This window comes from Monopterus albus, unplaced genomic scaffold, assembly GCF_001952655.1.
Source record: "Monopterus albus unplaced genomic scaffold, M_albus_1.0 scaffold310.1, whole genome shotgun sequence".
Taxonomy (NCBI): domain Eukaryota; kingdom Metazoa; phylum Chordata; class Actinopteri; order Synbranchiformes; family Synbranchidae; genus Monopterus; species Monopterus albus.
The window spans coordinates 260,689-288,218 of NW_018128190.1; the positions used below are offsets into that span (position 1 = coordinate 260,689).

Below are 27,530 nucleotides of genomic sequence, written 5' to 3' on the forward strand. Positions count from 1 at the left end.
CTTTGCTGCATTTATATATTTTATTGTTACATATATAGTTTCGGTAATACACCATTTATTTTTGTGCAAAATTTGGTATAAACAGTCAAACAAACACATTTCATATTCTTTCTTTCAAATTTCTGTTGTACATTGAAACAAGCACTTTACCTAATTAGAACTTATATAAATATATATAATTATACTATTTATATTACTTATATTACCATCTTATTGAATTTATGTCACTACGTCACAATATATTATGTTGTGTATTGTATAATCTTCCTCTAAATAATATGTGTAGATATATACATATACATCTGTATATATTTTAAGATGTTTGATTGTTTTTATATTTTCCATATATTTTAAAATTAAATACACTTATGTTTATAATATGTATAGGTACATACAGCATAGCTGTCAGTCTTCACTAATAAGACTACCTTATTAAGAATTTTTGATCAGTTTGTTTTTTGTGTTGCTGCTGTAGCAAGTGATATTTAAGTCCTTCTGAATAGTTTCAATGAGCGCACATCATAAAGTAAATATAAAGATACAGCTCTTGACCCTAGCAGTCTTGTTCATAGTAATAGTACACTTTGTTTATTATAACCGTCACTGTTTCAGTAAAGTTTGAGCATCCCCACTTCTGACATGTCATAACTCCGTTGATCACATGTTGGGGGTCCGGTTTCCTTGAAGCGCTCTGTGAACCACGTGACGCAGCACTCCATGGTGTCAGAGTGGAAAAGAAACAGGTAAATTCACAGTCTTGCATATTGTGTGAGCGAGTCGATTCGTTGTATTTTCTCAACTTAGTTGTATTAACTCTGGGTTCAGGAATAAATATACTGTACTAAATCCGACTGGAAGGTCGACAACGAGGCCACTTGTCAGTCGGTTTTGTAGCAGTGTCTAATATTGAACCGGGTTTCTGGTTAGTAACGCCTGTTATTTATTTTCATTTTAGGGGCCTTTAGGCCTATCGTTCGCCTCGGTGTTTTCTATGTCGAGAGCCCGGTCACCGTGTTATACTGGGGGCAGACTGAATGAAAGTGTCGCAAGGTGCCGGTGCAGTTTAAAAAGCTGTTACCTTGCTAACGTAGCTAACTAGCTAACATTTCCTAGCTATGTGAAACGACGTTAGTTCGTTAATTTAGCATGGCTAGCAGTCGTTAGCATACAAGTAGTGGAAACTGTGAGTGGCATAGGCGTTTAGGTTTGTCTGAACGAAATGAAAGATTCACTGTTCGCTACTAGCTGAGTAGCTTATTTACTTGTTTGCTATCAAACTAACTCGGCTAACGATAACAACTTAACGTTGTTAGGCAGGCATTGGCACTTGGTTAGCTGGTTAGCTAGCGGCTTTTAGCCTCATTGTCGCCATGAGGTGAAGCCGTGAGAAGCGGAAACCCACCGAGACTTCAAAGCTGGATGCTTTCCCTCAAGTATTAGCCAGTTGGCTAGCATTTTGGCCATGTGGCTGGCTAATAGAATCGAATGTGTTCGACGGGCCCTGGCTTTGGGCTCATTTGTGAGCAAGTCCCAACAGGGTTTTACGTAACGTATGGTGGATTAAGGATTCGGTGTCACAGAAAAGTTAACAGTTTGCTGTCGAATAGATTATAGCTTGTTTGGCTGAAATAACTCTGTGTTTATATAGTGCCCCTCATATTTATTCAGTTCAGTGGCGATCGTGGGGTTTGTGATCATATAAGTTAGTGTTGTTTCATAATGTAGGTTAACACCACCACCAAGTCTATTTTCATTTGGAAACTGTTGCATGATGTTCTGATGAGGTAAAGAAAGTACTTAACATTATGCACTTTAAGCCCCATATATAACGGGGCACAGTGTACCATGGCAGTCTTGCTTCCAGGGTCAAACCTGCGGCTTGCTTTGCTTGCACACACTGTCATAGAAAGGAACTGAAAAACATTTTGTTTTGTTTTGTCAACGTTTTCCCTGCGTCTCAGAAAACAAAGCTGATTGTGTCTTCTTGATACTACTCAGCTTCTCCTCACTAGGAAATGAGCCACTAAGCTGTTTGAGGAAGTAGTATTCAATTGTACCAGGCATGTTTATGACATTAGTTGGTTACAGGTCTTTAAGGTGTCTCTTATTCTTTTCTCCCCAGGTGTTTTTTCTTTGTAAATACTGTTATTTGTATATACTGTAAATGATGACGTCCATGGGCGGGAACCGAGCCCGGGGCAGCTGGGAGCAGACACAGGGCCAGACACAGAGCCAGATACAGCACAAGCAGAGGCCTCAGGTATCACCCTCTGTCACCACCTGTAACACTGCCCAGATGCACAGTGATTTGCACCAGTGTTCAATATGGGAAATTAAGTATTACTAAATGTTATTTGTTTTCTTAGGTGCAAGATTTCTGCCTACAATGCTGCATAGTACACACTCTAACAACTCTGTATTAGTTAGTATAACCTCAAATACAAAATGGTGCTTATGAGAGAGTAGTTTCATGAAAAGGGCAAGATGATTATTGAGAGGAGAGTAGTAGAAATGTTAAGGGAACGTTTGTTTTGCTATAAGTAAAAAGCCTGATTTTTGTTTCTTTCTGAAGAAGCCTGCTCTTCTAGTTCACTGCAAAATTTAGATGCATATGTAAACTGTATATCTCCAATAGATCACTGTGTAATGTCATTTGAGTCCCCCTGAAATGTTCGTCATTTAAGTTTCAAGTTCACAGACATTCTATGAAATTAAACAATAAGAGCATATGTGTTGTTTCAAAATTTGAAAGGTTTTTAAATGTCTAATACATTCAGAAATCAAAGTATTTAGTTTCCATAAACAGTACTAAATATACACTGGGACAAAGTTGTGTTCATTCAGTGCTACAATATATACAATAAAACCTGATATCATAAACACAGAAAATGTACAGCCTCTAGTTGAGTAAGGTTCAAGTAGATGCTGTACCTATGCACATTGCCATGACAGAATAGCAAAGAAAATCGCTTTCCCAGCATAAAGTCACATAGTAGTAGTTGAATTTTGTTGGTTTCACATTACTTTTGAATTAGACCTAGAGATTTTATAAATGGTTAAAAACAAGCTTGTACTTTCGGTTTGTTGATGCAAATGTCATTTCACACATTTTATCTATGTTTTGTGCTTCTGGGAACAGGCCACCGCAGAGCAGATTCGACTCGCGCAGATGATTTCAGACCACAATGATGCAGACTTTGAGGAGAAGGTCAAACAGGTGAGCAGATGTACAGCATCCTGCTGTCCCACTTCATCTTCACTCAGCATTCCTGTGTAGTCTTTCTTGCTCCCTTGAAAATAGTAAAGTAGCACTGCTATATAGGATATTGTGTGTATGTTTATACTTGATGCTTTGCATATTTCTTTTGTGAGATGTCACTAGGGCTGTACGTGACTAACGATTTTGTCAGTCGACGGTCAGTTGGCTCTGCAGTTCAACTCTTTGCTCGTTTTCTTAGTTTTTTTTATGTGTGTGTATATATATCTAGCCTAGACTGTCAGAAAAGCAACTGACCTGTATTTCTGTGATGATTTTGACCACATTAACATTGGTATTTAAATGCAAAAGAGTGATGGGAACATATTTCTGAGCTTTTAAAAATTAATAAAAGATATAATGCAATAGTTAAATTGCAACATATTTAAATTGGCTGTATATAATGTCAGGCTGCCATATGGATTTGTGGGAATAACAAGACAGGCAGCACACTTTTATTTCTGTTGAAACAATGCTCTTATGGGCAATTTTTTCTTATGAGACGGTTATAGCCTTGTTTACCAGCAAACTTAAGGTTTTCCCATCATTTAACCACAGCGCACGTTGTTACTGTGTGTTTGATGTGTGCCAGCTTAAACTGTGAACAATTTCTTTTATTTATAATTACTCAATGAAATGTTTTCCTAGCACATTTTTGTTAGCTTCCTAGTTCCATTCGCATGGATGCATGTCACAGAAACAGTTGGTAAATGTCTGTGCGTTGCACTTTAACAGAGATCGGTGAACAAACCAGACTTGCATAACATTACGCCATGCAAAATCAGCCACACAGTCACGACCATTGGTACTGTAAAAGTAGACCATGATGGTTGAAAACACTTTTAATAAAGTACAAATCTCACCTTTATGTGGCTTGTCCTAGTGGGTTTTGTTGTCCTTTTCTTCTCATTCTGCAGTTTGCTAAATAGATCTGACCTTAATGTACATCCATGCATTGGACAGTGTCACAGTTGAAGTGGAAATTCCATCTGAACCCAGTGGAATGCATTGAGCAAATTGCTGCTTGGCACACCAACATGAGGAGAAGAACACAACAAACTACCAGGCTGGGCCTACCTACTATTGTAATGCACACTGGCTGACAAAAAAATCAAATAAAGGATCAGTTAGAACAGTCTCAGTCGACTGACAGGGCTCTCGACTAATGACTCGAATATTTGGGGACAGCCCTAGATGTCACCAAGCGCAGAAAGTCAATGACGCAGCACTCGGTGCATTATATCAAGGTTTTTAAGCTGGTAGATGGAAAATAATATTCTGCACAAGTGCCTTTTTAAAGATGAGATGCTAGGGGTGTCAGCCAGGGGTCACCTGTGTCTCATCATGCCACTCCTCCTTTTCTAGCTGATTGACATCACAGGAAAGGACCAGGATGAGTCTATGATCGCCCTGCATGATTGCAATGGAGATGTCAACAGAGCCATTAATGTGTTGCTGGAGGGTAGCCCAGACACTGTGAGTATTGGCTTTGTGTGATGATTTAGTGCTGCAAGGGCCAGATTCTGGAGAAATCAGTGCTATACTGGGTTAGATAACTGGTAATGTAATTACATTTTGCTGAAAGAGTAGTGCTGCTGTGAAGGCATAGCATGGTATGAATGAGGGTAGAGACAGAGTATTTCCTAATTTAGATAAAACCTGCATGTGAGTATAAAAGGTACACAAAGAAGTTTACTGTAAACACTTTCTGCACATCTCCTGTCACTTCCTTATGCCCCTATTGTTACTGACCCTTAAATAAAAGTAATTTTTTCCAAATTTTTTTACTGTCACACTTTATCAGTGAAATGAATAAACAAGAAAAGAATACAGTAATTAACTGACACATTCTTAAAAATTGCAATGAGCAACTAAATGAGATCTCATTTGATTGATTTAAATGGAGCTAGTAGAGCATGCAGGGAAATTGAAACCAGAGGAGAACGGAGGCGTCTTGCCAGCACATTAATCGTACCTGATAAGTTGTTGTCTGCTGCTTGGGTTTTGAGATACACATTTAGTGGCGAGACTTGCCAGTTTAATACGTCTCGCTGGGTAGAGTTGGGCCAATGGACGATGCCATCATCCATCACTGATGGCTGACGGACATCAGGATGGTGAGCTGCCGTCGTGATTTACACTTAGGATACCTACGACCTGATGAGAAGCTGTAAACCCACCAGTTGGGCCACGAGCTAATCAGTCAATGTTGTATTAACTTCAGACCAACAGACGCCTTAATATGCAAACTGTTTGTATATACAGTGGTCCCTCGTTAATCGCGGGAGTTGCGTTCTAAAAATAACCTGCAATAGGCGAAATCCGCGAAGTAGTCAGCTTTATTTTTTAGTTATTATAGATGTTTTAAGGCTGTAAAACCCCTCACTATACACTTTTCTCAGACAGGCATTAACATTTTCACACTTTTCTCTCTTGTTTAAACACTCTCAAAGTTCAAACCTTCGTTTTCCTCCTTCTTTATTTAAATAACCGAATATTCATTTATTCCGTAATGGCGCCCTACAGCCGCGTAACTTCTACCTTCCTTTAGCATGTCCAGAAGTCTAACTTTTTGTGTGATGGTTAGCATCTTCCTCTGCCTTCTGGGTGCTACCGCAGGTCCCTTTGACGGTGCAGAACGTTTCGTCGACATTGTGGGGTTTTTTGGGGAGAAAACTTGCAAACATACAGTACAGCACTTCAGAGTCACACTGCTAGCGATCGAAGATTTATGTAAATTTGGCAAGCTGAACGCATTCTGGAGACACGGCATGCAAAAAAGCATGCAAAATTGCACAAAAAAAAATCTGCGAAACTGCGAGGCCGCGAAAGGTGAACCGTGTTATAGTGAGCGACCACTGTATAACACTTTAAAAAATATACATTTCATTTAGTTTTGAATGTTTTAGCTGGGCATCCTTTACCAGTTGTCTAACCCAGCCAGCATTGTTGTTTTCCCTATAATACTGCAAGGTCTAGACCTCACTATGTAAAGTGCTCTGAGATGATGATAGTTGTTGTTAATTGGCGCTATACATATAACATAGAATTGAATTGAATCTTTTCCTCTTGTAATGACGGTGGTCTTCAAATACACTTGAATCGACTCTCTTGTTTCAGTGAGTGTTTCTAGCTCAGAAACTCGGTACAAAGTTAGTGAATCCAGCAGCATGCTGACTTAACAACACTGTCCTTCTTCCTAAGGACTCTTGGGAAATGGTGGGGAAGAAGAAAGGGGTGTCAGGCCAGAAGGAGGCTACCCAGGCAGAAACCAGAGAGGAAGGAAAAGAGAACAGGGAGAAAGGAGGAGAAAAAGATGTAGCACGTCGTCGAGGTGGAGCTCCACGCAAGGGCCGTGGGGCCAGCAGGGGACGAGAATGTAAGTGTTTACTGCAGCTTGTTTCCTTTTTTTTTTTTTTTGTTAAGCTTCTAAATTCACACACTTGGTTCTACACAAAAAGTCAGTCCGTGCTCTATTTTAGACTTGTTTTTTGAGTGTATTTTTACTTGGACTGCTTTTTGGTATCACCAAATTGATCCGAGAGAGCTTTGTGCATTTGACACTCAGGAATATAAATGCTGATGTGTCTACAAATGTTTTTGTGCCCTACACTTAATTTAAATAGAAGTGGGGATAATTAAAGAAATTGTATAATATTTCAATTAGTATCTTATGATCAGTCATTCAGCTTATTCGAAAAGAGAAAAGTTCTCATTGTGCTGTTTGGTATCATTATGTGCACCACACTGAAGATTTACAAAAGGAAGGAAAGGAGTTGTTTGGAGAGATAAGGAAATAACTGGTAGCTCCAAGACCACCTCTAAGCAGCTTGATGTTCTGTGACCACAGTTGCTAATATTATTGACAAGTTTAAAATCCTTGGGACTGTAGCCAACCTCTCTGCAGGTGGCTACAAGAGGAAATTTGTGCCCATATTGAACAGGAGAGTCCAAATGGTGGAAATGTACCCAAGGAAAACTGCAAAACAGATACAAGCTGATGTCCAAAGTATAGAAATGTTCAGTCATGCTGTATGTTGTTTTTTGAATCAAATTGGCTCCCTGGAAGAAAACTCCACTTTTGAAAGAGTAGCATAAAAATTGACTGGAGTATACTAAATTGTTGACAAGCCACAGTGCTTCTGGAAGAATGTCTTTTAGACAGATTAAACACAATGAGAGATTTTTGGTAAATCACATCAACTCTGTATTTACAGAGGAAAAAATGTTTTCCATGAAAAGAGCTCCAACTCCACCATGACACATGGAGAAGGCTCAGTTATGTTAAGGGGCTTGCTGTATCTGGCACAGTGTAGTGTCTAAATAAGATGTTTTCTCTCTCCAGTTCGTGGTCAAGAGAATGGCTTAGATGGCAGCAAGGCTGGAGTAGCTGGTAGAGGTGCAGAGCGAGGTCGAAGGGGAAGAGGCAGAGGAAGAGGGACTTTTGGTAAGTGGCTGTAGTCCTCTCTAGTCCATCTCCTTGTTGAAGGAAATGTATCTGAGCAAAACAAGGGGGAATCCTGGTTTTTTACTTTTCCTTAAAATGCTGCCATTCTTGTGACAATAGTCGTGTCTCCCATTGTCACCCCAGGAGTATCCGGGCGGCGAGGAGGCAGATTTTCAGCACAGGGCATGGGGTAAGGGAACACCTGCGTTGCCTAAAACCAGAGTGCCTTTTGTTCCACTTCTACCTGTTGCCATGGTCACCAGAGAGCAGGACCCCAGCCTATTGTTTAGCCTTAATCCAAAGGAGGGACAACATCAGCCAATGGGATGGAGCAGTGTCGGCAAAATATTTCTCCTAAGAGTGCATGGCGTGTCAGCATTTTTGGAGTGAAATTTGGATAGAGCCACTAAAAAGGGTCTCAGGGACCTGACTGATTAACTTGTACTCTCTACTGGCTGGCTTTGTGCTCTGGCATTGTTTGATTTGTGTTTTGCCTGTTCTGTGTATCAGTGTCTGTTTCTCTGTGTGTTGTTAGTTGAAAAGTTAGCATTTCCTACAGGCAACTTGACTAGCAGGTGTCATAACAGAGGAAATAGTTATTCTGTGGGCACATTCTTGAGTCATTGTTAATTAGTGCATTATACTGCAGTAGAACCTCAGGTGAAATTTGATGTTAATCTGCAGTTATGGATTTAAAATCAACTATACCTCTGAAGTAGTGCATGTGACATGATGTGGCTTTGTCTATCAGTGTCAAGGGCTGAGTGACTTCCTCCCACAACAAGGCTGAATGTAATTTTCAGCATATTTCAGTCAGTCAATCAGGTTTATTGTCACTTCCATAGTACACTCAGCATACATGGAAGTGAAATACCGTTCTCCATCAGTCGGTATGTTTCACATTTAAAAATCGCAGGCACACCAACAACAGACCATTAAAACACACACATTTAAACACACAGGCAGCATTTCATGAAGAAATCAGCATCCCCCCCCCAAAAAAAGGTGCTAACCTCTTATGAGGGTAGCCTAGTACAAGAGGGGAGATAGGGGGACAACATTTGAAGTGTGTTTCGAGTTCTGATAGCAGATGTGAGCGGTGACAGGGATCACTTATTAAGTTGATGGTCTTTCTGACACACTAGTCCCTGTAGATGTCAGTGACAGAGGGGAGAGAGATACCTATGCTCTTCTCTGCAGCTCTTACTATCCTCTGCAGACTTCCGGTTGGCAGCGGTCCAGTTCCCTTACTAGACTGTGATGCAGTGTGTTAGGATCCTCTCTATAGTTCTTCTGTAGAATGTTGTCATGATGGAGGGGATGGAGTTTGCCTTTTTCAGAAAGTAAAGGTGTTGCTGAGTTTGTTTGGGTTTTTTTTTTCTTGAGGGTAGTGGTGTTGATGGGCCAATTTAGGTCAGCGGCAATGTGGGACCCCCAGGAACTTAATACTGCTGTCAACGTTAGTCCCATTAATGGTCAGAGGGGCACCTTGCTACAGTTTCTAAAGTCTATGATCATCTCCTGGGGTCTTTTCTACATTTAAGGAGAGATTCTTGTTACTATGCCACATAGGTAGCTGTTTCACCTCTTCCTTGTAATCGGTTTCATCATCAGCTGTGACGAGACCCATCAGTGTTGTCTTTAGCAAATTTGATGATGTGGTTGCAGCTAGATGCTACTGATCTTGAGTCACTGTCCTTCATTTGAAATCCAGAGTGTGCCCTAACAGCAGCATGTAACATGACTACATTTATCAACCACCTCCATAGCTGCTGTTGCCTGTTGTAAAAGGAGATGTTCAACACTGTGACAAGATCTTGCTAAGAACAAGAGAACACAGCTCCATTCATGATGTAGCCATTTGTTTTTAGTTGTACTACAGCATTTGCTGGTTTATTTCTCGTGTGTTTCTTCGTGGTAAATGTTGGAGGCTTTTGTATTTGAATTCTGTAGTTCAGCTAGCAGTCAAACTGGAAGAGTTGGGAGTATATCCTTTTGAAATTTTTGAATATTTGAAGGCATTGCTATGAAAACTAAAACATGTAGTACTCAACTAGTGGTAGGTTTTATTTTTGAAACAGTTTAATATTAGACTGGTTAAGGTTGATCAGAAGTAGCATTAGTATTAAATGCCTGTAATAAGTATTGTGGCATAGCAGCTATGTGACATCGTGTTGGTAGACTGTCAAAAGAAAATCAGATTGAAATGAAGTGAGACTGTCTGATTAAGAATGAGACAGTGTAAGACTATAAAGGTGGAGATTACTTTCAGTAGCGAGTGACCCATTTGTAGTAACATCCTGTATGGCTGTTGGCTTTGAGTTGTAGCAGCTGGATAATAGAACAGTTGAGGTTTCTGATTATTTAGGGATAAAATGCATCAATTAAAAGGATTTTTGCATTTACTCAAGCATAACTGCTATCATCTAGCAAAAGTTTGTGGTTGTTGTGTGTCACTTGTGAGTTTTTTCTTGAATTATGCATTGACGCATCAAGACTAAAAGCACTCTGGCTTGCCTTGCATTGTAGATTGATCATCAGATGTAGAATGTTAAAGTACTGGCACAGACAAATTGAAGGCGTTTTGCTTACACTAATGCTCTGGATTGTGGTCTGAAAAACAATCTTTGTCTATTTTACTTTGTCTTCACTTCTTGTAATTGTTGCCATTATTTTTCCTCTAAAGCCAGATTGATAAGGAGCCCAGATATGATATTGCAGGAGGCGAGAGGTGAGTGTGTCGCCTCTGGTGTGTCTGTATGGCTGCTTTCTTTGGGGATTCTTTTGCGTGACATAAAACAGGATGATGTAATGCAAGATATTATATAAACCGAAAGTAGTATTAATAGGATATGAAGTAGACATGACCTCCTTAAATTTTGATCTTAAACCTGTGAATGCAAGCCACTGATGCCCGCAGATTTGCACAGGAAGGATTGACAAATACTGTAATGAGAGCCATTTGGCTTGGCTCAAACGAAAAGTGTTGTGCTTCGTGATGTTGCTAGGTTGCACCAGCTGTACATGAATGCATCAAATTACTGAAAGACATGCAGTATGAGGAAAGAGTTGTTGAGGAACAACAAATAAAGTGTTCAGATGATTACATATCCTCATTTTCATTTCAGTGTTTGACAGTGTAAACTCTCAAAGGCCACTTTTGCTCAATCTCATGTCATTTCCTCCTCCTGCCATCCTGCTACAAACTTTCCAAGTAAATAGTCCAATAATGATCACAGCATTCATAGACACATTTAAAACATTACATGCTGCTACACTGAAAACCAACTAAATCGTAGTCGTGTGAACCACTGAGCAGATTTGCTTCTGCTTAATCCTGTTAAAACTTTGACCTGTAAAAAAACAAACAGAAGGGGCTTCAGATTTTTGTGTGTGGTGGCACCCAGCTGTGACTGATGCTTTTGGAAATGGTACATATGCCCAATTCTCTTTTTTTCTTCCCCAGAACATTCAATCCTGCTGATTATGCAGAGCCAGGCCAGACAGAAGAAAACTATGGAGGGGGCAGCACCTGGAACAACACAGGAAATATGGAGCTGGAAGAGGGAGCTAGTAAGTTAGTTTCCTCTCCAATAAAATAAGCTAATCAAATCAGTGAAGCATCTGGTTACCATTCAGATCATTTTAAAGATCACTTTTGGCATCCAAGAGAAGCTCCTGCTGATGAAAGGAAGGCTCATCATTCACTTTTTAATGCTGGCCTTCATCAGCCATGCACACTATTTTTTACAAATACCCAAATGTCAGGTGTATTGTATTCATCCCAGATCTTTATGTGCAGATGTCTGTGTAGCCAGGTGGCTTTCAGTTATACTGTTTTCCCACCAAAAGTACTGTGTATTCATGGAGTTTTATCCCTGGCTAAACCGGCCTTTAACTGGCATCCGACAGCATTCCCACTGCTGATCGACCCAGTTTGGCTGTCCAGCAGACAAGCTTGTTTCCCCTCTGGTACATTATATCTGAAGTCATCACGCTGGTGATGTCAGATACCTGCGTCAGTATACAAAGCACCATCCATGGAAGCTAGTGAGACAGTCAGCATTATTTCCTCGTATTTACTTTTGTTCGTCTTCCAAAGTATAGAAACTTGGTGCAGGCTGAGCCTTGTTAGTTTGGATCGAACGAAGATGGATGGAATTTATGGCAGAGAAGGCAAAGAATTGCCGAAATTGTCAATGGAGGAGACAAGCCTTTATTACCTCCTTGTTGGCAACTGCTGAAGTGATGCCGATGTGCATGTCATTACATGTTTGTGGGTTTAGCTGGGTTTGGCTTTCCCATTGTTTCCAAGCCAAGGCAAAGTGGGTAACGACCCATGTGTCCTAGTAGTTGCATTCCCACTGCCGTCAAAAGCCAAGGTGTGGCGAGTTTACATAGGTTTTTTTGGAAAGTGGCTTTAGATTCAGCTTTAATCTCCTCACCTCTGTCTTGGTCTGCAGGGCTGGAATACTCTGCAGGGGAGGGAACAAATTACCCAGCCAAGTTTGACTCTGCTCCTGGTAAACCTGACTTTGCTTCTCTGTCTTCACTTTATACAAGCTCTCTCTGCTCATCACAATAGTATTGAACTCTTTCTCTTTGACTCATAGGTGCCTGGAGGACTGCCACAGAGGAGTGGGGCACTGAGGACTGGAATGAGGATGTGAGTGTTTCTGGGCTTAACAGTCTAGTGCTCTAAATATAAGATTACGTGAGCACTATGAAGTAATAAATTTTAGCGCAGTTCCACTGTTGGTGGACTGTTTTTAATTCAGGATGACTACTTTTATTATGCTGTTCATCTTCTCCTCCCTCTTCCGCTGTAGCTTTCAGAGACAAAGATATTCACAGCTTCCAGTGTGGCATCCATGCCTCTGCCTCAAGAGAATGTTACCATCACCAAAGGACAGAGGTGGGCTATTTATCCAGTTTATTAGCCTGACTCATGCTTTCTAGCAAATTACTTTTCCAGGAACTTGTTGAGAAAAGAAATGTATTTTCTTCGCTCATCTGAAGCTGTGACTATGTCAGTCCAGTCATTTTTAATGGCCATATTATATCAGTGTCACTCTGGTGTTTGTTGATATATTTTAATTTAGAGGTGATGGATGATTATTTCATAAAATTGATTGATAACAAACAGATATCTCCAATATGAGTCACTGAATATATATATGTCTTTTTAAAGTTTTAAAAAATCTTGTTAGACCAAACATGGACATTTATCATTTTTGTTTTATTGGCTAAAGGCTTATCTGATAAATCAAGCATAGTTGAATGGTCATATAAATATAGCCTAAAGCTGAACCTATTAAATGTTGATTAATGAATTAGGGTACGTTTACACGGAAACGCTCTTGACTGTAAACGCTTACTTTAGTATGCGGTTTGGCCTTCCGTTTAAATGGGCACAGGTTAGGCGGGTAGCGAAACTGAGACTTTTTAAAACGGGTCCCAAAGTGGAGAGTTTCAAAACGCCAGCTAAAACGTTTTCGTGTCAACGTTATAATCCGCATATGTTGATGAAACGATGACACCATCGCCCCGCATCAGCTACTGCTAGTGTCACATTGACTGTGACAGCAACATAAACAATGGCGAACTATATGCTTTCATGCTACACACAGATGCTAATGAACTTATTAGCATTAGTACAACTGCTCCTTTACTACTGCTGCAACCAACAAAATAATGTTGGTAACTTCGTAGTGTTCGCACAGTGTTGCCAACTCCTCAGCAAGGAAAGTGGATATTGGCTAATGATGCCATCATCTTCAAGGGTAATGCGCTATGCTCAGACATCGTTTTATTCGTTTTCACTGTTTTCATGTCAACGCAAATACTTCCCGTCTACACAGCAATCGTTTTAACGAAACTATGCTTTTACAGTCTAGCGTTTCCGTGTAAACGTACCCTTAGTCAACAGAAAATTAAGCAACTGTTTTGACAGTCATTTAAGCAAGTTGTCATACTAAAATAGCAAATATTGAATGGCTCTCGTTTCTGAATTGTGGAGATGCGCTGTTTCCTTGTTATACACTATAATCAGAATCAGCTTTATTGGCCAGGTGTGTTGGACATGAGGAATTTGACTCTGGTGCAGCAGCTTTCAATGTGCATGTAAATATTCCCATGCAAGGCAAGAAGCAAGTAAACAATATACCAACATAAGGCTGTGTAGTATAACAAAATAAATGGTATAAATAGGCAGGAAGAAACTGTCCCTGTGGCTGGTTGTCTTGGCATGCAGTGACCTGTAATGCCGTCCAGAGGGGAGGAGTTCAAACAGATTGTGTCCGGGGTGTGAGGGGTCTGCAATGATCCTCTCCGCCCTCCTTTTACCCGTGAGGTGTACAGGTCCTCCATGGAGGGCAGGCTGACACCAATGACCTTTTCTGCAGTCCTGACTGTCCGCTGAAGTCTGTACTTGTCCTGTTTGGTTGCTGAACCAAACCAGACAGTGATGGAGGTGCAGAGAACAGACTTGATGATTCCGCTGTAGAACTGTTTCAGCAGGTTGAGGGGGGGGTGACTGTGCTTATTGTCCGGGTGTTGGATGTGGTTTTCCCCAGCTGCACTTGCTGCTTCCTGTCAGAAAGCTAGTAATCCACTGACAGGTAGGGGCAGGCACAGTGAGCTGGGTCAGTTTGGAGTGGAGGATGTCTGGGATGATGGTGCTGAACGCTGAGCTGAAGTCCACAAAGAGGGCCCGTGCATAGGTCCCTGGCGAGTCGAGGTGTTGCAGGATGTAATGCAGTGCTATGTTGACTGCATCATCCACCGACTGCAGGGGGTCTACGATGCCCTTCAGGTGGGCCAACACCAGTCTTTCGAAGGACTTCATAACTACAGATGTCAGGGTGACAGGTCTGTAGTCGTTCAGTCCACTGATGGGAGTTTTCTTTGGGACTGAGATGATGGGGGAGCATTTGAAGCAGGACGGGACTTCACACAGCTCCAGTGACCTGTTGAAGATGGGGGCCAGCTGATCAGCATACACTTTCAGGCAGGAGGGGGTCACACCATCTGGGCCTGGTGCCTTTCTGATCCTTTGTTTTTTAAAGAGGCCACGCACATCCAGCCTGGGGGGCTGGAGGGAAGGGTGGTGATTGTCGGGGGAGCAGCTGCTGGGTTTGAGGTGGGGAGGGTGATGGGGGAGTGTTGATTGTCAAACCAGCAGTAGAACACATTCAGGTCATCTACTAGTTGATGGCTCCCCTTAGCAGGGGGGATGGTTTCTTGTAGCCAGTGATGAACTAAATATCATTGGATTTGTTGGTTGGGAAAAAAACGATATTAAGATGTCAGCTTCAAAAATTACGTTTATGAATAATGATTTTTTTTTTTTAAACAGTTTTCTCAATTTTTAAACCAAATGATTGATTGGGGGGAAAAAATCTTCAGATGAATTAATGTATAAAGCAGCCAGTACTAAAATAAGTAGTTGTAGCTGAGTTGTAGTGAAATTAAAGATTCACTAGACATAGAATACTTTTTAAATGTTCACTTAGTACAGTTGTTTTCTCTTTGCTATAGGATTGACCTTGCAGTGCTCCTGGGGAAGACTCCCCCGTCCTCCGCATCAGAGGCAGAAAATCCCCCTATGGAGGCAGGCCAGCCCACCTCCTTGTCTCAGTCACTTGTTTTCAGCAACTCCAAGCAAGGAGGGCCACTCTCTCAGACACCTTCCAGCACCCCCTACACCCAGCACAGCATGGTGAGACTTGCCAAGAAAAACACTTTTCTAATTATGTGGGTAAAAACATTCTGCCCCTTAGATGATGCTCAGGGTTTTCCCTGCCATAGAAAGGCTTAGGTGCATCACCTAAATGTTTACACAAAGCATCTTAAGCCAAATGAACAGAGAAAGACCTTTACGCGACACATCAAAATGAATATACGTTAGAAACAACAGAGAGAATTCTATGCACTGACAAAAATGATTTTGAATCCAAGTTTCACAAATATTGTAGAAATAATGGTCAAAAAGAGAAAAAATGACAAATAACTAAAAATTTCCTTTGAATAATTTCAAATTCCACAACAACCTGACCTAGAATGCACCTAAGCCCTCTGAATACCTAGGGAAAACCCTGATGCTTCCTGATGCAAAATATTATCTCCGAATGATTTATATCTCAACCACTTCCTAATCACAGAGGAAGAGGATGGGGCCACTGACATCTTGTTATAATTATGCTAATAAGGCAGAGGTACTTGCATTATTGTAATCACAGTATGTCATAATCTACCGATGTTGCAGGTCAGCATTCTGAGCAAGGGCTTTGGGGATGTGGGCGACCCTAAAGGAGGTAGCACGGGGACCACTGGCTCTCAGTTCCTGGAGCAATATAAAACGGCTCAGGCACTGGCCCAGCTGGCAGCCCAGCACTCCCAGGCTGGCCCTCCCAACACAACTCCTTCATCCTGGGACACCAGTGCCACCTCACTGGGACAGTACGGTGAGATGACACCCTACTGTATTTCCTCTGAAAAGTAATACTGTTGTCAGTTAGCATCAAACTGAATACCCCTATTGAAACACTTCTCAAGCTTTGTTTTCCTCTTTTTTGCTCTTTTTTCTTTCTTTCTGTTGAGCTTTCCCTTCCCTTGAGCACTGAAAGGATTTCATGTACAGTAGATCACGTTTTTTCCATGTAGGACCTCCTAAACAGTTACCACTGTTTTCTGTCCTAACATTTTGCTCTCACTTGTTGTCCAGAATTGAAGACTCAGCCAGAGTCAGCGGTCCATACGCCCTTTACGAAGAGGCAGCCCTACCAGACTGCGTCTTCAACCTCGTCCATGTTGGATGTTTTCCTGCAGGACAAAGGCCTGCCTCCTTCTTCTTCCGTTTCCTCGTCTTCTTCCTTACCCCAACAAACAACATCCTCTTCCCATGTGACACCTTCCCCTGCTTCCTCTCTTCCCAAAATGGCAGCAGTCCCTTCTCTAGGTCACCAAGTTTCTCCAAGTTCCTCAGATGCACAGGGTTCAAGTCCACTGCCTTTGCAGCAACACAAACTCAAACAACAGAAGAAGAGAACTTCTATGACAACAAAGGTAATTTAATTACAATTTTCTTTAAATTACTTTTTTTTTAAATTATTATTTCTGGATGGACGGGCTTTTTAAAAGTCTTCAAATACTGCTGAAAATGTGTATGTTAGCCCACTGTTCACATCTGGTGTAATTGTCTTTTGAACCATCATCAAATAAAAGACCTACCTAGTTGGAACTTGTTTCTGTATAAAAACAGACCATTCGTTCTGACATGTCTGGTTTAGCTTTTCATGTTGTGACCAAAGTAGCATGGCTCATTTCATGGATCTGATTTGTGTGAGAGAGAAAGGAATCCTTTGGTGCTTGGATGAAAGTTTGAAGAAACAATACTGGGAACAGACTCAAAGTATTTGAGACAACTTTAAAAAAAAATGCTCCTGATCCTTCTCAGATTCCAGCAATGGCAGTGGAGATGCCGGGTTCAACAGACATCTCAGGCCTCAATCTTCAGTTTGGAGCACTGCAGTTTGGGTCAGAACCAGTTCTAACAGAGTATGAGTCCACCCCTGCCACCACAACACCAGCCAGCCAAGTTCAAAACAGTCTCTACACTAGCCCTAGCAGGTTGGTACAACCAGAAATACAACTTTACAATGGAGCTCCAACATGTTTGTGCAAATGCAGTGTGATTGTTTTGGTAGCATGTTTTCAAGACACATTTTGTGAACAACTCAAGAACAAAACATTAGAAAGTTTGTATTTCTACCACAGGAAATGCTTGAAGAATAGTTGAACTTATGATTCATAGTAGAGCACCTAGCAGGACAAATTTATCAAACTTGGTCACTTCAGTATCGTTACCATCTGCAGTGAGTCGACTCCAGCTCTCTCCAACTCCAGCCAGATGGACCTGTACGATCAGAGAGCATCTCAGACACGGCGTTACCCTCCTTCAGTCTCCTCCTCTCCTCAGAAGGATATGCAGCCCAAGGTGAGGCCAGAGCCCTCTCTTTCATGTAAAACTGATAAAACATTGAATAGATGTTGTTAGTGTGGTGCTTAGAGGAACAGACTACTTGACCCCCACTTGGTTCTCTAATTCGTCCCACCCTGGGCATCATCTGATGGAAATGCTACCTTCAGGCAGACGTTTCAGGTGTCTCAAGGCACGGACAAACAGATTAAAAAACAGCTTCTACCCAAAAGCAATAATTGCACTGAGCAACTCATAAGTGGGCAACACTGTACCGCACCTCACAATACACGGTCTTCAGCTTATATGTAGTATGTCATTATCATTACTTAGTAATTATGTGACATTGTACTGTACCTTACAATGTTGTTTGTAACTTTTTAACATATTTAACATAATTATTTTATTCCTGTCAATATGGAGATGGACCTTTGCAGTTTGTCTGTCAATGTGCAATAAGTGTGATTTTTATGTGGTTCATAGTTTTTTTGTTTTTGATACTGACACATTTTTCTCTACACCTGAGGTTTGCACCCAATTTCGTTGTACGGTCTACAATGACAATAGTCTATTCTAATGTTCAGCACTACTGAAAGGCTTTGTTTAACATAGAAGTCTCCTGATGTAAATGTCTAACTTTGAAGATTAAAACTTAAATGTACAGAGCTCCATGCATGTAATATCAAAGTTGCAGGTGTACAGTCATGGAATGGCAAATTAATGCCTATTAAGAAAGAAGTGACAATACAAGGGTCAATGTTCCTGTTGTAGTCTGGGTTAACACAGTTATTTCTTCTTCATTAAACTGATTTGCACATTATTTACTGAAATCAAGTCTTAAAATTGTGAGTTATCTGTGCACGTCAAGTTGGTGTTACTCTATCCCTTCATTGTTACTTTTTTTTTTTTTTAATTGTTAGGTTGTATTCTTTGTTATGCACTGCTGGTTTCAAACCTGACCTGTAGTTAAATTGCTCTCTGCATATTGAAAAAGCTTCTTGCTGAACGTTTCTAAGAGCCCATCACTGTTCAGCTTCTTATCAATGGCCTGTTTCCATAGAAACCTGTGAGCTCACCTTCATTGTTGGTTTTACAGAATGGCTTCAGTTCAATACAAGCAACCCAAGCTGTGGAAGGTAAGTGTTTGTTTACAAAGGGGTGTTTTTCCTAGAAGCATTGTTGAAGTTGTCTGAGACATTTGCCACAGGTAACCATTTTTTTCCTGACCGCTCTCTCCCCAGCTGCAGCAGGTTCTGCAGTGTCAGTCAAGCCAGCCTCTGACTCCGTCACACCGGCATCTGTCTCCAGCATGGCCACTTTGACAGACAGTGGCTCAGGCCCTGCATCCTTGTTGACAACATCCAATCAAACGTCCCTTAGTGCACTGGGGCATGAAGACCTGCCTCCAAGCACTATTCCTCCTCCTCAGCACAACAGGTGAGATGCAGTTAAATAAACACACAATAATAAAGTAGGATCTGAGCAAATATCTTAAGTTAAAAGCTCAGGGTGAACACAAGTATCTGGTGATAAGTGAAACCTGCTCTAAACCTTCCCGTCATTTTTACAGCTCTCACCCATCACAACAGAACAGTCTTGCTCCATCTTCAGTCCGGGCATCCAACTCAGGCTTACTGGTGAGTTCTTTATTGTTGTCTGTATTTGTACACAAGAAATGTGGCTGTGATATATTGGTGTTTGCTTATGTATGACCAATGAAAGAGCAGATTAAATGTGTTTTGTTTTGTTTTGTTTTTTAAATAACCAGACAGTAAAGGTTGTGTGTTTATGCAGGAGAGTGTATCAGCCTCCATCTCTGTGAGCATTTTCAAAGCTGAGCTTCCTGTGATGACAGAGGAGACATTGTACATTTACTCTAATGGAAATGTAATCTCATCAGTCCTGACTGCATCTTTCTCTCTCCTTCCTTCCATCTCTGCAGCATCCCAGTGTAGACGGTGACTCAAGCCTGCACTCCTCTTCCTTCCCTTCCTCCGTCTCAGCCATGCCATCATCATCAGTCCCCTCCTCGTCTTCCTCGGTGGCCGCTGCTGCGCAGGTAGGGACCCCACAGGCCTCCACGGTGGGCTCTGCTGCAGTTTCAGCCCCTGCTGGACTTGGCCCCGCCACCAGTCTTACCATGGGTCTCAACACTGCCTCCATGGGTGCCCCACCTGCAGCAGCTGCTGCAGTTTCAGTCTCCACAACGGCTTCGACCATTCCCTCTTCAGCTACTTCCTCATCCACACGCAGCTCTGCAGCATCCTCAGGTGAGAAATAACCACAAGCACATGGCAGTAAGAAATATCCACTTCCTCATCTGACAGTAGTATATCCAGATCACGCAGCATGAACTTAAAACAAAAATCAAAAGGTTGTCATATGCCCCCTCTTCACATTGTCTTCCTCTCATACTTTATTTTTGCTCTCTCAGTATTCAACTAGTGAGTTAATTCTAGCATTGTATACCGGTCTTACTGGTTGTATATGTTAAGGCAGAAGTGTTGCATTGAATTGTATACAAATATACAGGTGTACCTAATAAAGTGGCTGTCAGTGTACATTTCTGAATGTGGAAAAGAGGAAAAACTGTGACCCTTTATATGGTGGGAGCCCTGTCAGAAATGGGGCTGGATCAGTTGGTTTCCATTTCCTCAGCATCGCTGGCAGGACGTCCATGATTCTGACTCATCTTGCTCTGTTTGTTTCTCTTTACATGTTTGGTGTTTTTGTCTCTGCTCCCTCATTTCAATAGGTTGAAACTGGGATATTTTTTCATGACTGTGCAACTTCACTGTGTTTCCATCACTTATGTCTCGAGTTTCCACTTGCAATTAAATGGTTATATTTTCACAGTGCCCAGTGATTATAGATTTTGTATGCATTGGCTGATTGGGAAAATCAGTGCATTCTTTATATTGTTTTCTGCATTCAGGGAAGGCACCTCCAAACCTGCCACCCGGGGTTCCCCCTCTACTGCCCAACCCATACATCATGGCCCCAGGACTGCTGCATGCCTACCCTGTAAGTTCAGGTCAAACAGAATCTTAAAGTACATCTCTTGTCACCTCCCTAAATGTCTTGAACAAAAACTGAACATTATCACCTCCATGAAGGCACAATTATTGCAGAACTGTTAGTTTTAGCTAATAAATGTAGTGTAGTTAGTTTCTGACATTTTTTTGCATCATCTCAGCCTCAGGTGTATGGCTATGATGACCTACAGATGCTGCAGACAAGAATACCGCTGGTGAGTATTCACCTGCTCCAAAAAACATGATGGGCAAGTCATACTTCATGGACTAGGTGTTTAGTTTATAAAAAAAAATTTTTTTTCTCCAGGATTATTACAGCATCCCCTTTGCAACTCCCACAACAGCATTGACTGGCAGGGATGGCAGCCTGACGAACAACCCTTATTCTGGTGAGCCATCCACTAACAATTAACATCTGTTAAAAGTTGAGTTTACTGTCTGTTCAGCATCTAGCTGCACATTGAAGGTTTATATGCTCACATGAAGGAGGAGCAGATGATAAAGGCCTGACTGTATTGAAATCCTGACAATTATGTAGTGGGCTGCAGAGATTACTGGAAGCTTTTATGGTGATGGTTGTAAACTGAGCCTGGCATGATGATAGTGCACCTGTCTGTGCTCACACATTGGCTTTATAAAGCCATGTGGCCAATATTATCCTTATTAACATGATCCCAGTATTCAATTATTTATTGCTGTTGGAGATATTCCAAAGATCAAGGGAAGTGGGATAAAGATAAATGCTTCTTGGGAATGCTGAGTTGAGACTGCCTGCCCAGGCCATCCTGTCAACTCAGGCACCTCTTCTTCATTCTTCTTTATAGTCTTTTTTTTTTTTTTTTACCTGAGATAATGATTTTCTCGGTCTCACTGGCCATCCTTATATTTTCATACTGTTTAGTCATTTCTCACTCTGCCTTTTACCATGCAGGTGATTTATCAAAGTTTGGTCGAGGTGATGCATCATCCCCTGCTCCAGCCACCACATTAGCTCAGGCACAGCAGAACCAGACTCAGACACATCACACCACACAGCAGCCCTTCCTCAACCCGGCGCTGCCACCTGGCTACAGCTACACAAGTCTCCCATACTACACTGGCATGCCGGGCCTTCCCAATACGTTCCAGTATGGACCTGCTATGTTTCCGGTGAGAACGTCCTTAAAATTCCATTACTGTCCTGCTCCCACTCTGAGTTGCCTGTTCTGCTTTTGATACTTTCTCATAAGAATTAGACATATCATTATGGAAAACAGGTGGGTTTGGGCAAGACCAGGATTTATCACTAGGTTAATGTTCCACAGAAGGCTGGAGGATCTTGGATGTAAACTTTTTTTCCTTCTGGTGCAACTACTGCATTTTGAAATTTAATCAAATTATTTAAAAGAAAAAAAATTCCAAATGGGGAAACAAGATTTTGATGACCCTTTCTTGTTATTCCACTTTAAACTGTTCAGTTTGTGTTTTACTCCTTGCTGACATGTTAAATTTAGATATATTTTGTTTTCATCCAGGTGGCTCCTACCTCGTCCAAACAGCACGGTGTGAATGTCGGTGTCAGTGCATCAGCCACCCCCTTCCAGCAGGCTAGTGGCTATGGTTCCCATGGATACAGCACCGGTGAGGGGCTAAACCATAATGAAACTGCATGTTTAGAAGGGTCATGCAGGTCCTGTACTATATACCTGTGTACCAGTATCTGTGATTCTCACAGGGAGTCCAAAGATTGATCATTGGTGTGGAGTGTTTCATTTGAGCTGTGCAACATCTGCAAGCATAAACATGCTTGTGTAAAGGCATTTATGTTTGTGTCAAGGTTATTAATAGTTCATGAAACAGTCATGTCTGCTAATTCTCAAACTGTTGACCTCAGATTGAAACAAAATGTTGTCAAATTAGCCATGAACATGATTAATGTCCAGGTTTAGATTTCTATTGGAAATGCATCTGCATCATGTACATGGTTTTTGTGACCTTTACACACAAGGAATATGCCTCAATAACTCCACTGTTTACAATGGCAAGAAAATATGTTACTTCGATTAAATGTCCTCTCGTGATAAAACATATGGGATTGCCATGTAAACCAACAGGGGAACGAGAAGAGAGATTTGTACAGGGGCACCTAGCTATAAATAAAGACTAGAGGGGTTTAGGTTATCTGTCTGTCTCCTGTTGTCTTCTCTGGCTTGCTTTGCTCATATCAGAAAGTGGAGTTTGCCCAAGGACTTTTCCCATCCACCCCATCTTCTGCATACACATTCGTCATAAACATATCAAGAAATGGAGAATCTGTCATCTTCCCATATTTCTTAATGACTCCCTTTTGAGCCTTTATTCTCCCAACAGTTTCATATTTTTCCATTGGCTTTCTGGCATTTACTCAATCACTTTATATTCTTTTCTCTTTTTCAGTGATGCTGTTTATATTTTTATACTTGAATTCATCACTCGCTATCCACCTTTGGTCACAATATGTGCAAACCCCTGTTTGTTCTAAGCTGCACCATCTGCTGCTTTCTGCCATCACCCAACTCAAGCGCACTCTCCAACCCCCCCACCATACACACACCCTGCCTGCCCCCTCACTCCCACCCATCTCTTCCCTTAAGACTTGTGTCAGATAGTACTTGCAAATGATGGTTGGCATTGATTCTGCCTTGCATGTTGTACCAGATGGGCGGGCTTTGTCACACAGGACAATGCAGTTGGTGTCAAAGTTTAAATAGTTATGGCAAAGTATTCAGATGTTCACATAGTGTGTTAACTACAGGAATTGGCACTACCTGTATTGTCACAGTCTGGTAAAACCTGTCTATGTAGTACACAGTTTCAAACAAAACCCTCTGCATTATTTGCAAATGCTATCTGAGGCAGGTCTGCCTCCCCTGCCTGGTGTGTCTAATGCTGTGGGCTGCGGCTGTGTGTCTGACTGTTGCAGGCTATGAGGATGTGGGCCAGGCTTCAGGGAGTGGGGATTTCTGTAAGGGCGGATACGGCACTGCCGTGGCTGCTGCTGCTTCTGCACAAAACAAGCCAGCCAGCTCTGTCACCGGGCCAGGAGTCGGTGAGTGCCGCCACATGCCAAATTAAAACAAAAATGGGGGAAGAAAAAAAAAACTCCTGTCCCTCCCATCTTCCTCCTTGTGTCACCAACCATTCCTCTCCCCTTCTTTGCTCTCATTCCTTTGCCCCATCGCTGATGAGCTGTGCCAGTGGGATGACCCTGTCATGCTTTTAGATGGTCCAATGCCGCCTGCCTCTCTTAGAAGCCTCGTCTGCCATTCTGTCTATGCCTGTTCTCTTCCAGGGTAACTCCTCATTAGTCCAGTCTGGTTTTTATGTTCCAGACAGTTGTACTGCATAGTTACCATTTTCATGTGAAGAGTGTGGCAGCTTACATGGGCTATTGCTCCCATAAAATGATGATGAATTGCTCTGGTTGATGCTGTTCCGTTTTCCCTCTGTGTTGCTTGCTCTTCACTCGTGTTGTCATTGCTGGTATGTCTGTCTCCAGAGTAACAAGCTCACTGTAGGATACAACCCAGGAGAGAGAGAGAGAGCACCAAAATGTCAACAGTCACAGAAATGCTATAAATCACTGCATAGTGCATGAATATTCAGCTTGAAGAGCCTCATCAAAGCAGCTGCTCTTAAACACTCACATCTTGTGCTGGCATGAAATCACATTCACCTTGTATAGATGTGCTCAAAGGTTGTTCTTTGGTATACTTGCTCTTGTAATTCTTGGAGTGTTGCATTGTGACATTTCCATGAAACATTTCCAGAGAGTTAGTGATTCGGTCCTTAAGTGAGATGACAGAAGGAAATTGCACCAACCTTGAGTACTTCTGCTACTACAGCAACTGTTGGCAGCTCTTACACCAATGCAAATTATTTTATTGTCTTTTTCATAGCATCTTTATTATAGACTGTTACAGGAATTTTTTTTTTTTTTTTTTGTGACTTTGAAATCGTCACTGTTTCTGATGATGACCTTGTGATTGGAGCAGAGAACACAGCAGATTTACCGCATCATAGTAGTACAGTGCTGCTCTTCATCAGCTGGTTCTTCATGTGCACTGACCTAGCTAATCACAAGTTTTAGACAAAGGGCATTTTTCACCACTACTTTTTTCTACTACCTTTTTTAACTTTATGACTAAATTTATTCTAGGGAAAAATCATCACATTGATCATCAATTAAATGACTGAAAAGAATTATTTGCACTGCACTCACTAGAAGAACTGTGGTGTGACCATGTGTTCAGTCCTAATGCTTATGAAATTACATTTTTAAATTAGGCTTTTGGGGATTTTAGGGTGCTAATATTATAAATTCTTGTAACATTTGTGTCTAGTGTCTTGTTTTGTGCACCAACTAGCCCTATTTTGCGCCACTGTGGAGATACAGGGGGCCAGACACTGTGTGCCAAAACAACTAGCTGGAACTGATGCACTGCAACACAGTCTATCTCATCCCTCTTTTGGCTCACCTCATCCCACCTCATTCCCTCTCCCTGTTTCTCTTTACTGTCTTTATCAAAGGGAAATTCTACTAGAATCATCTATGAATTTATGCTGACACAGATGTTTATACCTGAAATTTCCCAGTGCTAAGAATTTGTTTCTAAGATGCTGGAATTTGTGTTCTAAAAAACGCACGGTGTGCAAGTGTCCATATAGATATTCAATTATTTGTAAATACAACATTCTAGCAGTTTTGCTGGTTGGAATCAGGATATAACCACGTGGCTGGTTATGGTTTGTTTGGAAACTGGTCTTGTCCCCTTTCTGTGTTTGGTTTACCACTTTCTGGCCTGAGTTTGTTTCCTGTTGCCCCTGTCTCTGCAGGAGTCTCTGTAACGTCAAGCAACACAGGGGTACCGGATATTTCAGGGTCCGTTTACACAAAGACGCAGGTAATTACTGAACTTAAATGTTTAATATGTCACGACCTTTTGACACTAAAGGGCTATTTTTTTTTCTCTTTCATGGATATGATTAAGTAGCTTTTTTGTCTTATACTGAGTCCGAAATATTGTTTGTCTCACCTTCTCCAGCAGCAGTCATTTGAGAAGCAGGGTTTCCACACTGGCACGCCAGCAGCCTCTTTCAGTCTGCCCTCAGCTTTAGGAAGTGGGGGACCCATCAACCCCCCAGCTGCTGCTGGCTATGCCCCAGCCCCATTCATGCACATCCTGGCACCACACCAACAACCCCACTCTCAGATTCTGCACCATCACCTGCAGCAGGATGGACAGGTGTAGTGTACATGCTTTTTGTTGGGGCAGGTCGCTTTTACACAAATAGTGTAGTTCAGCTGCTCTGGACCAAGAAACAAATATATAATTGCTAAAACAACTAAACAAACGACGGACGAGGATAGGATAAAAGCAGAACAGATAAACCGCAGATGGATTGTATATCATAAATACCTTTGTGTGTCATGTTCATGATTTTGTATGCATTGACATATAATTATGTAGCTGTACATTCAAATCCATGCAGTGCCATTACAAGTTGTCCTTAACAGATGAATCACAACGTGTGTGTACAGGTTCATCATGTCACTAAGCTGCACACTATAAGTAAACACATGGCATGAAGTGACAGCTCTGTTGTTTCTCAACAGAGTGGCACTGGACAGCGCAGCCAGAATGCCTCCATCCAGCAGAAGTCCCAGATCAATAAATCGGGATATAACAGCTACAACTGGGGGGCAAACTAACATCTGCTGTGGGGGCGCCCCCCCCCCCCCCCCCCTTTGTACACAAAAAAAGGGGGGGCACACCGCAAAAAGTCTCCACATATAAACTCCCTCCTGCAGAGATTTCCCTCCCCAGTCTCTTGGCCCAGCACTCGTGCCGCTCTGACGCGGTCAGAGGAGGTGCTGTGCCGAGAGAACAAGCACTGTAATGTTTTTCATCAACGGGTGGGAGGGACAGAAGGGGCTTAGAAGAGATGGGAGATTGGAGCTAAATGGTTATAGAAATGCACCGTCAAGCAGCAAAATATTGTTGGGAATTTGTATTATGATAATCCGCCTGCCCCACCCCCCTTTCTTTCTTTTGTATGTAACATAGAACTGTTTTCTAAAAGAATGAATGTTCCCCTCCCCGCCCTTTTTTGTTTTTTTTCTTGCTACTGGGGAGGAATTGAAGTAATCTGAAGGTGGGGGGACAGGCTGGGTTTGTATTTCTCACCCTCATCTCCCCACTCCTTAAGTTTGGTGGAAATTCTTCCCCCTCACACAAAATGCCCAGACACAGTGTGCTTAATTGCTGAATAATGTTTTGTTTGGGTTTTCCTTTTTTTTCCCCTGTTTTTGTCATTTTAAGTTTGAAGAAACAATTCTCTAAATTGGTAGAGTTGTGAAATTTATTTTTTACAAAATATAGATATATATATAAAGACATAAGCAAGCTCACTGGCTTGGACTGTGAGAAAAGTGTGTTTGTCATGTGACTGCGTGCATGTTTGTACACACAGGGGCCGTGGTTGTGTACTGTGCTTTGTTTTTGTTTTATTTTTCCTAGGACAGAATTTTTCATTATCAAACACTTGTACAGTAACTGTTCCCATAAATTATAAATATGTTGCATAGAGGTCCCACCTATTCTGCAAGAGATGCTGAGAAATGATTTTTCTAGGCTAATACACACCCAGTCTGCTTTTGTTTGTCACTCAGCCCCACCCACCCCACCACCACCACCACCACCTGTCCCCTTGACATTGTAAGGAAACCTTCAGCATTGAATACTGATGGACAGAATTGTACTATGGGTTTTTAGTCTGTGATTTATTTTTTTC

At 41.6% G+C, this 27,530-nt stretch overlaps 1 protein-coding gene across 9 annotated transcripts; it reads left to right on the plus strand.

Moving 5' to 3' along the window:
- The first annotated feature begins 625 nt into the window (after positions 1–625).
- On the plus strand, positions 626–26,493 carry ubap2l (ubiquitin associated protein 2-like). Of its 9 annotated transcripts, none has more exons than XM_020623773.1 (30): positions 626–743; positions 2,123–2,260; positions 3,140–3,217; positions 4,622–4,732; positions 6,461–6,635; positions 7,602–7,703; positions 7,848–7,893; positions 10,390–10,434; positions 11,170–11,276; positions 12,167–12,226; positions 12,317–12,369; positions 12,533–12,618; positions 15,243–15,423; positions 15,970–16,168; positions 16,429–16,769; positions 17,161–17,333; positions 17,580–17,700; positions 18,779–18,818; positions 18,924–19,119; positions 19,253–19,319; positions 19,625–19,952; positions 20,618–20,706; positions 20,879–20,932; positions 21,025–21,106; positions 21,649–21,866; positions 22,232–22,337; positions 23,659–23,784; positions 25,572–25,639; positions 25,781–25,981; positions 26,353–26,493. In XM_020623773.1, the coding sequence occupies exons 2-30, from the start codon at positions 2,165–2,167 to the stop codon at positions 26,446–26,448; spliced, it is 3,645 nt and encodes a 1,214-aa protein (XP_020479429.1). In that variant the 5' UTR covers positions 626–743; positions 2,123–2,164; the 3' UTR covers positions 26,449–26,493. The 9 variants fall into 9 exon arrangements, with proteins under 9 accessions (XP_020479429.1, XP_020479432.1, XP_020479434.1 ...); XM_020623776.1 differs by having other exon boundaries at positions 25,784–25,981; XM_020623774.1 differs by lacking the exon at positions 626–743 and adding an exon at positions 787–922.
- Positions 26,494–27,530: the final 1,037 nt, after the last annotated feature.

Coding starts and splice junctions, on each gene's coding strand:
- ubap2l (XM_020623773.1), top strand. CDS start 2,165: ATGATGACGTCCATGGGCGGGAACCGAGCCCGGGGCAGCTGGGAGCAG. Junction 21,107..21,648: donor GACGAACAACCCTTATTCTG/GTGAGCCATCCA, acceptor TTTACCATGCAG/GTGATTTATCAAAGTTTGGT. Junction 25,982..26,352: donor ACCTGCAGCAGGATGGACAG/GTGTAGTGTACA, acceptor GTTTCTCAACAG/AGTGGCACTGGACAGCGCAG.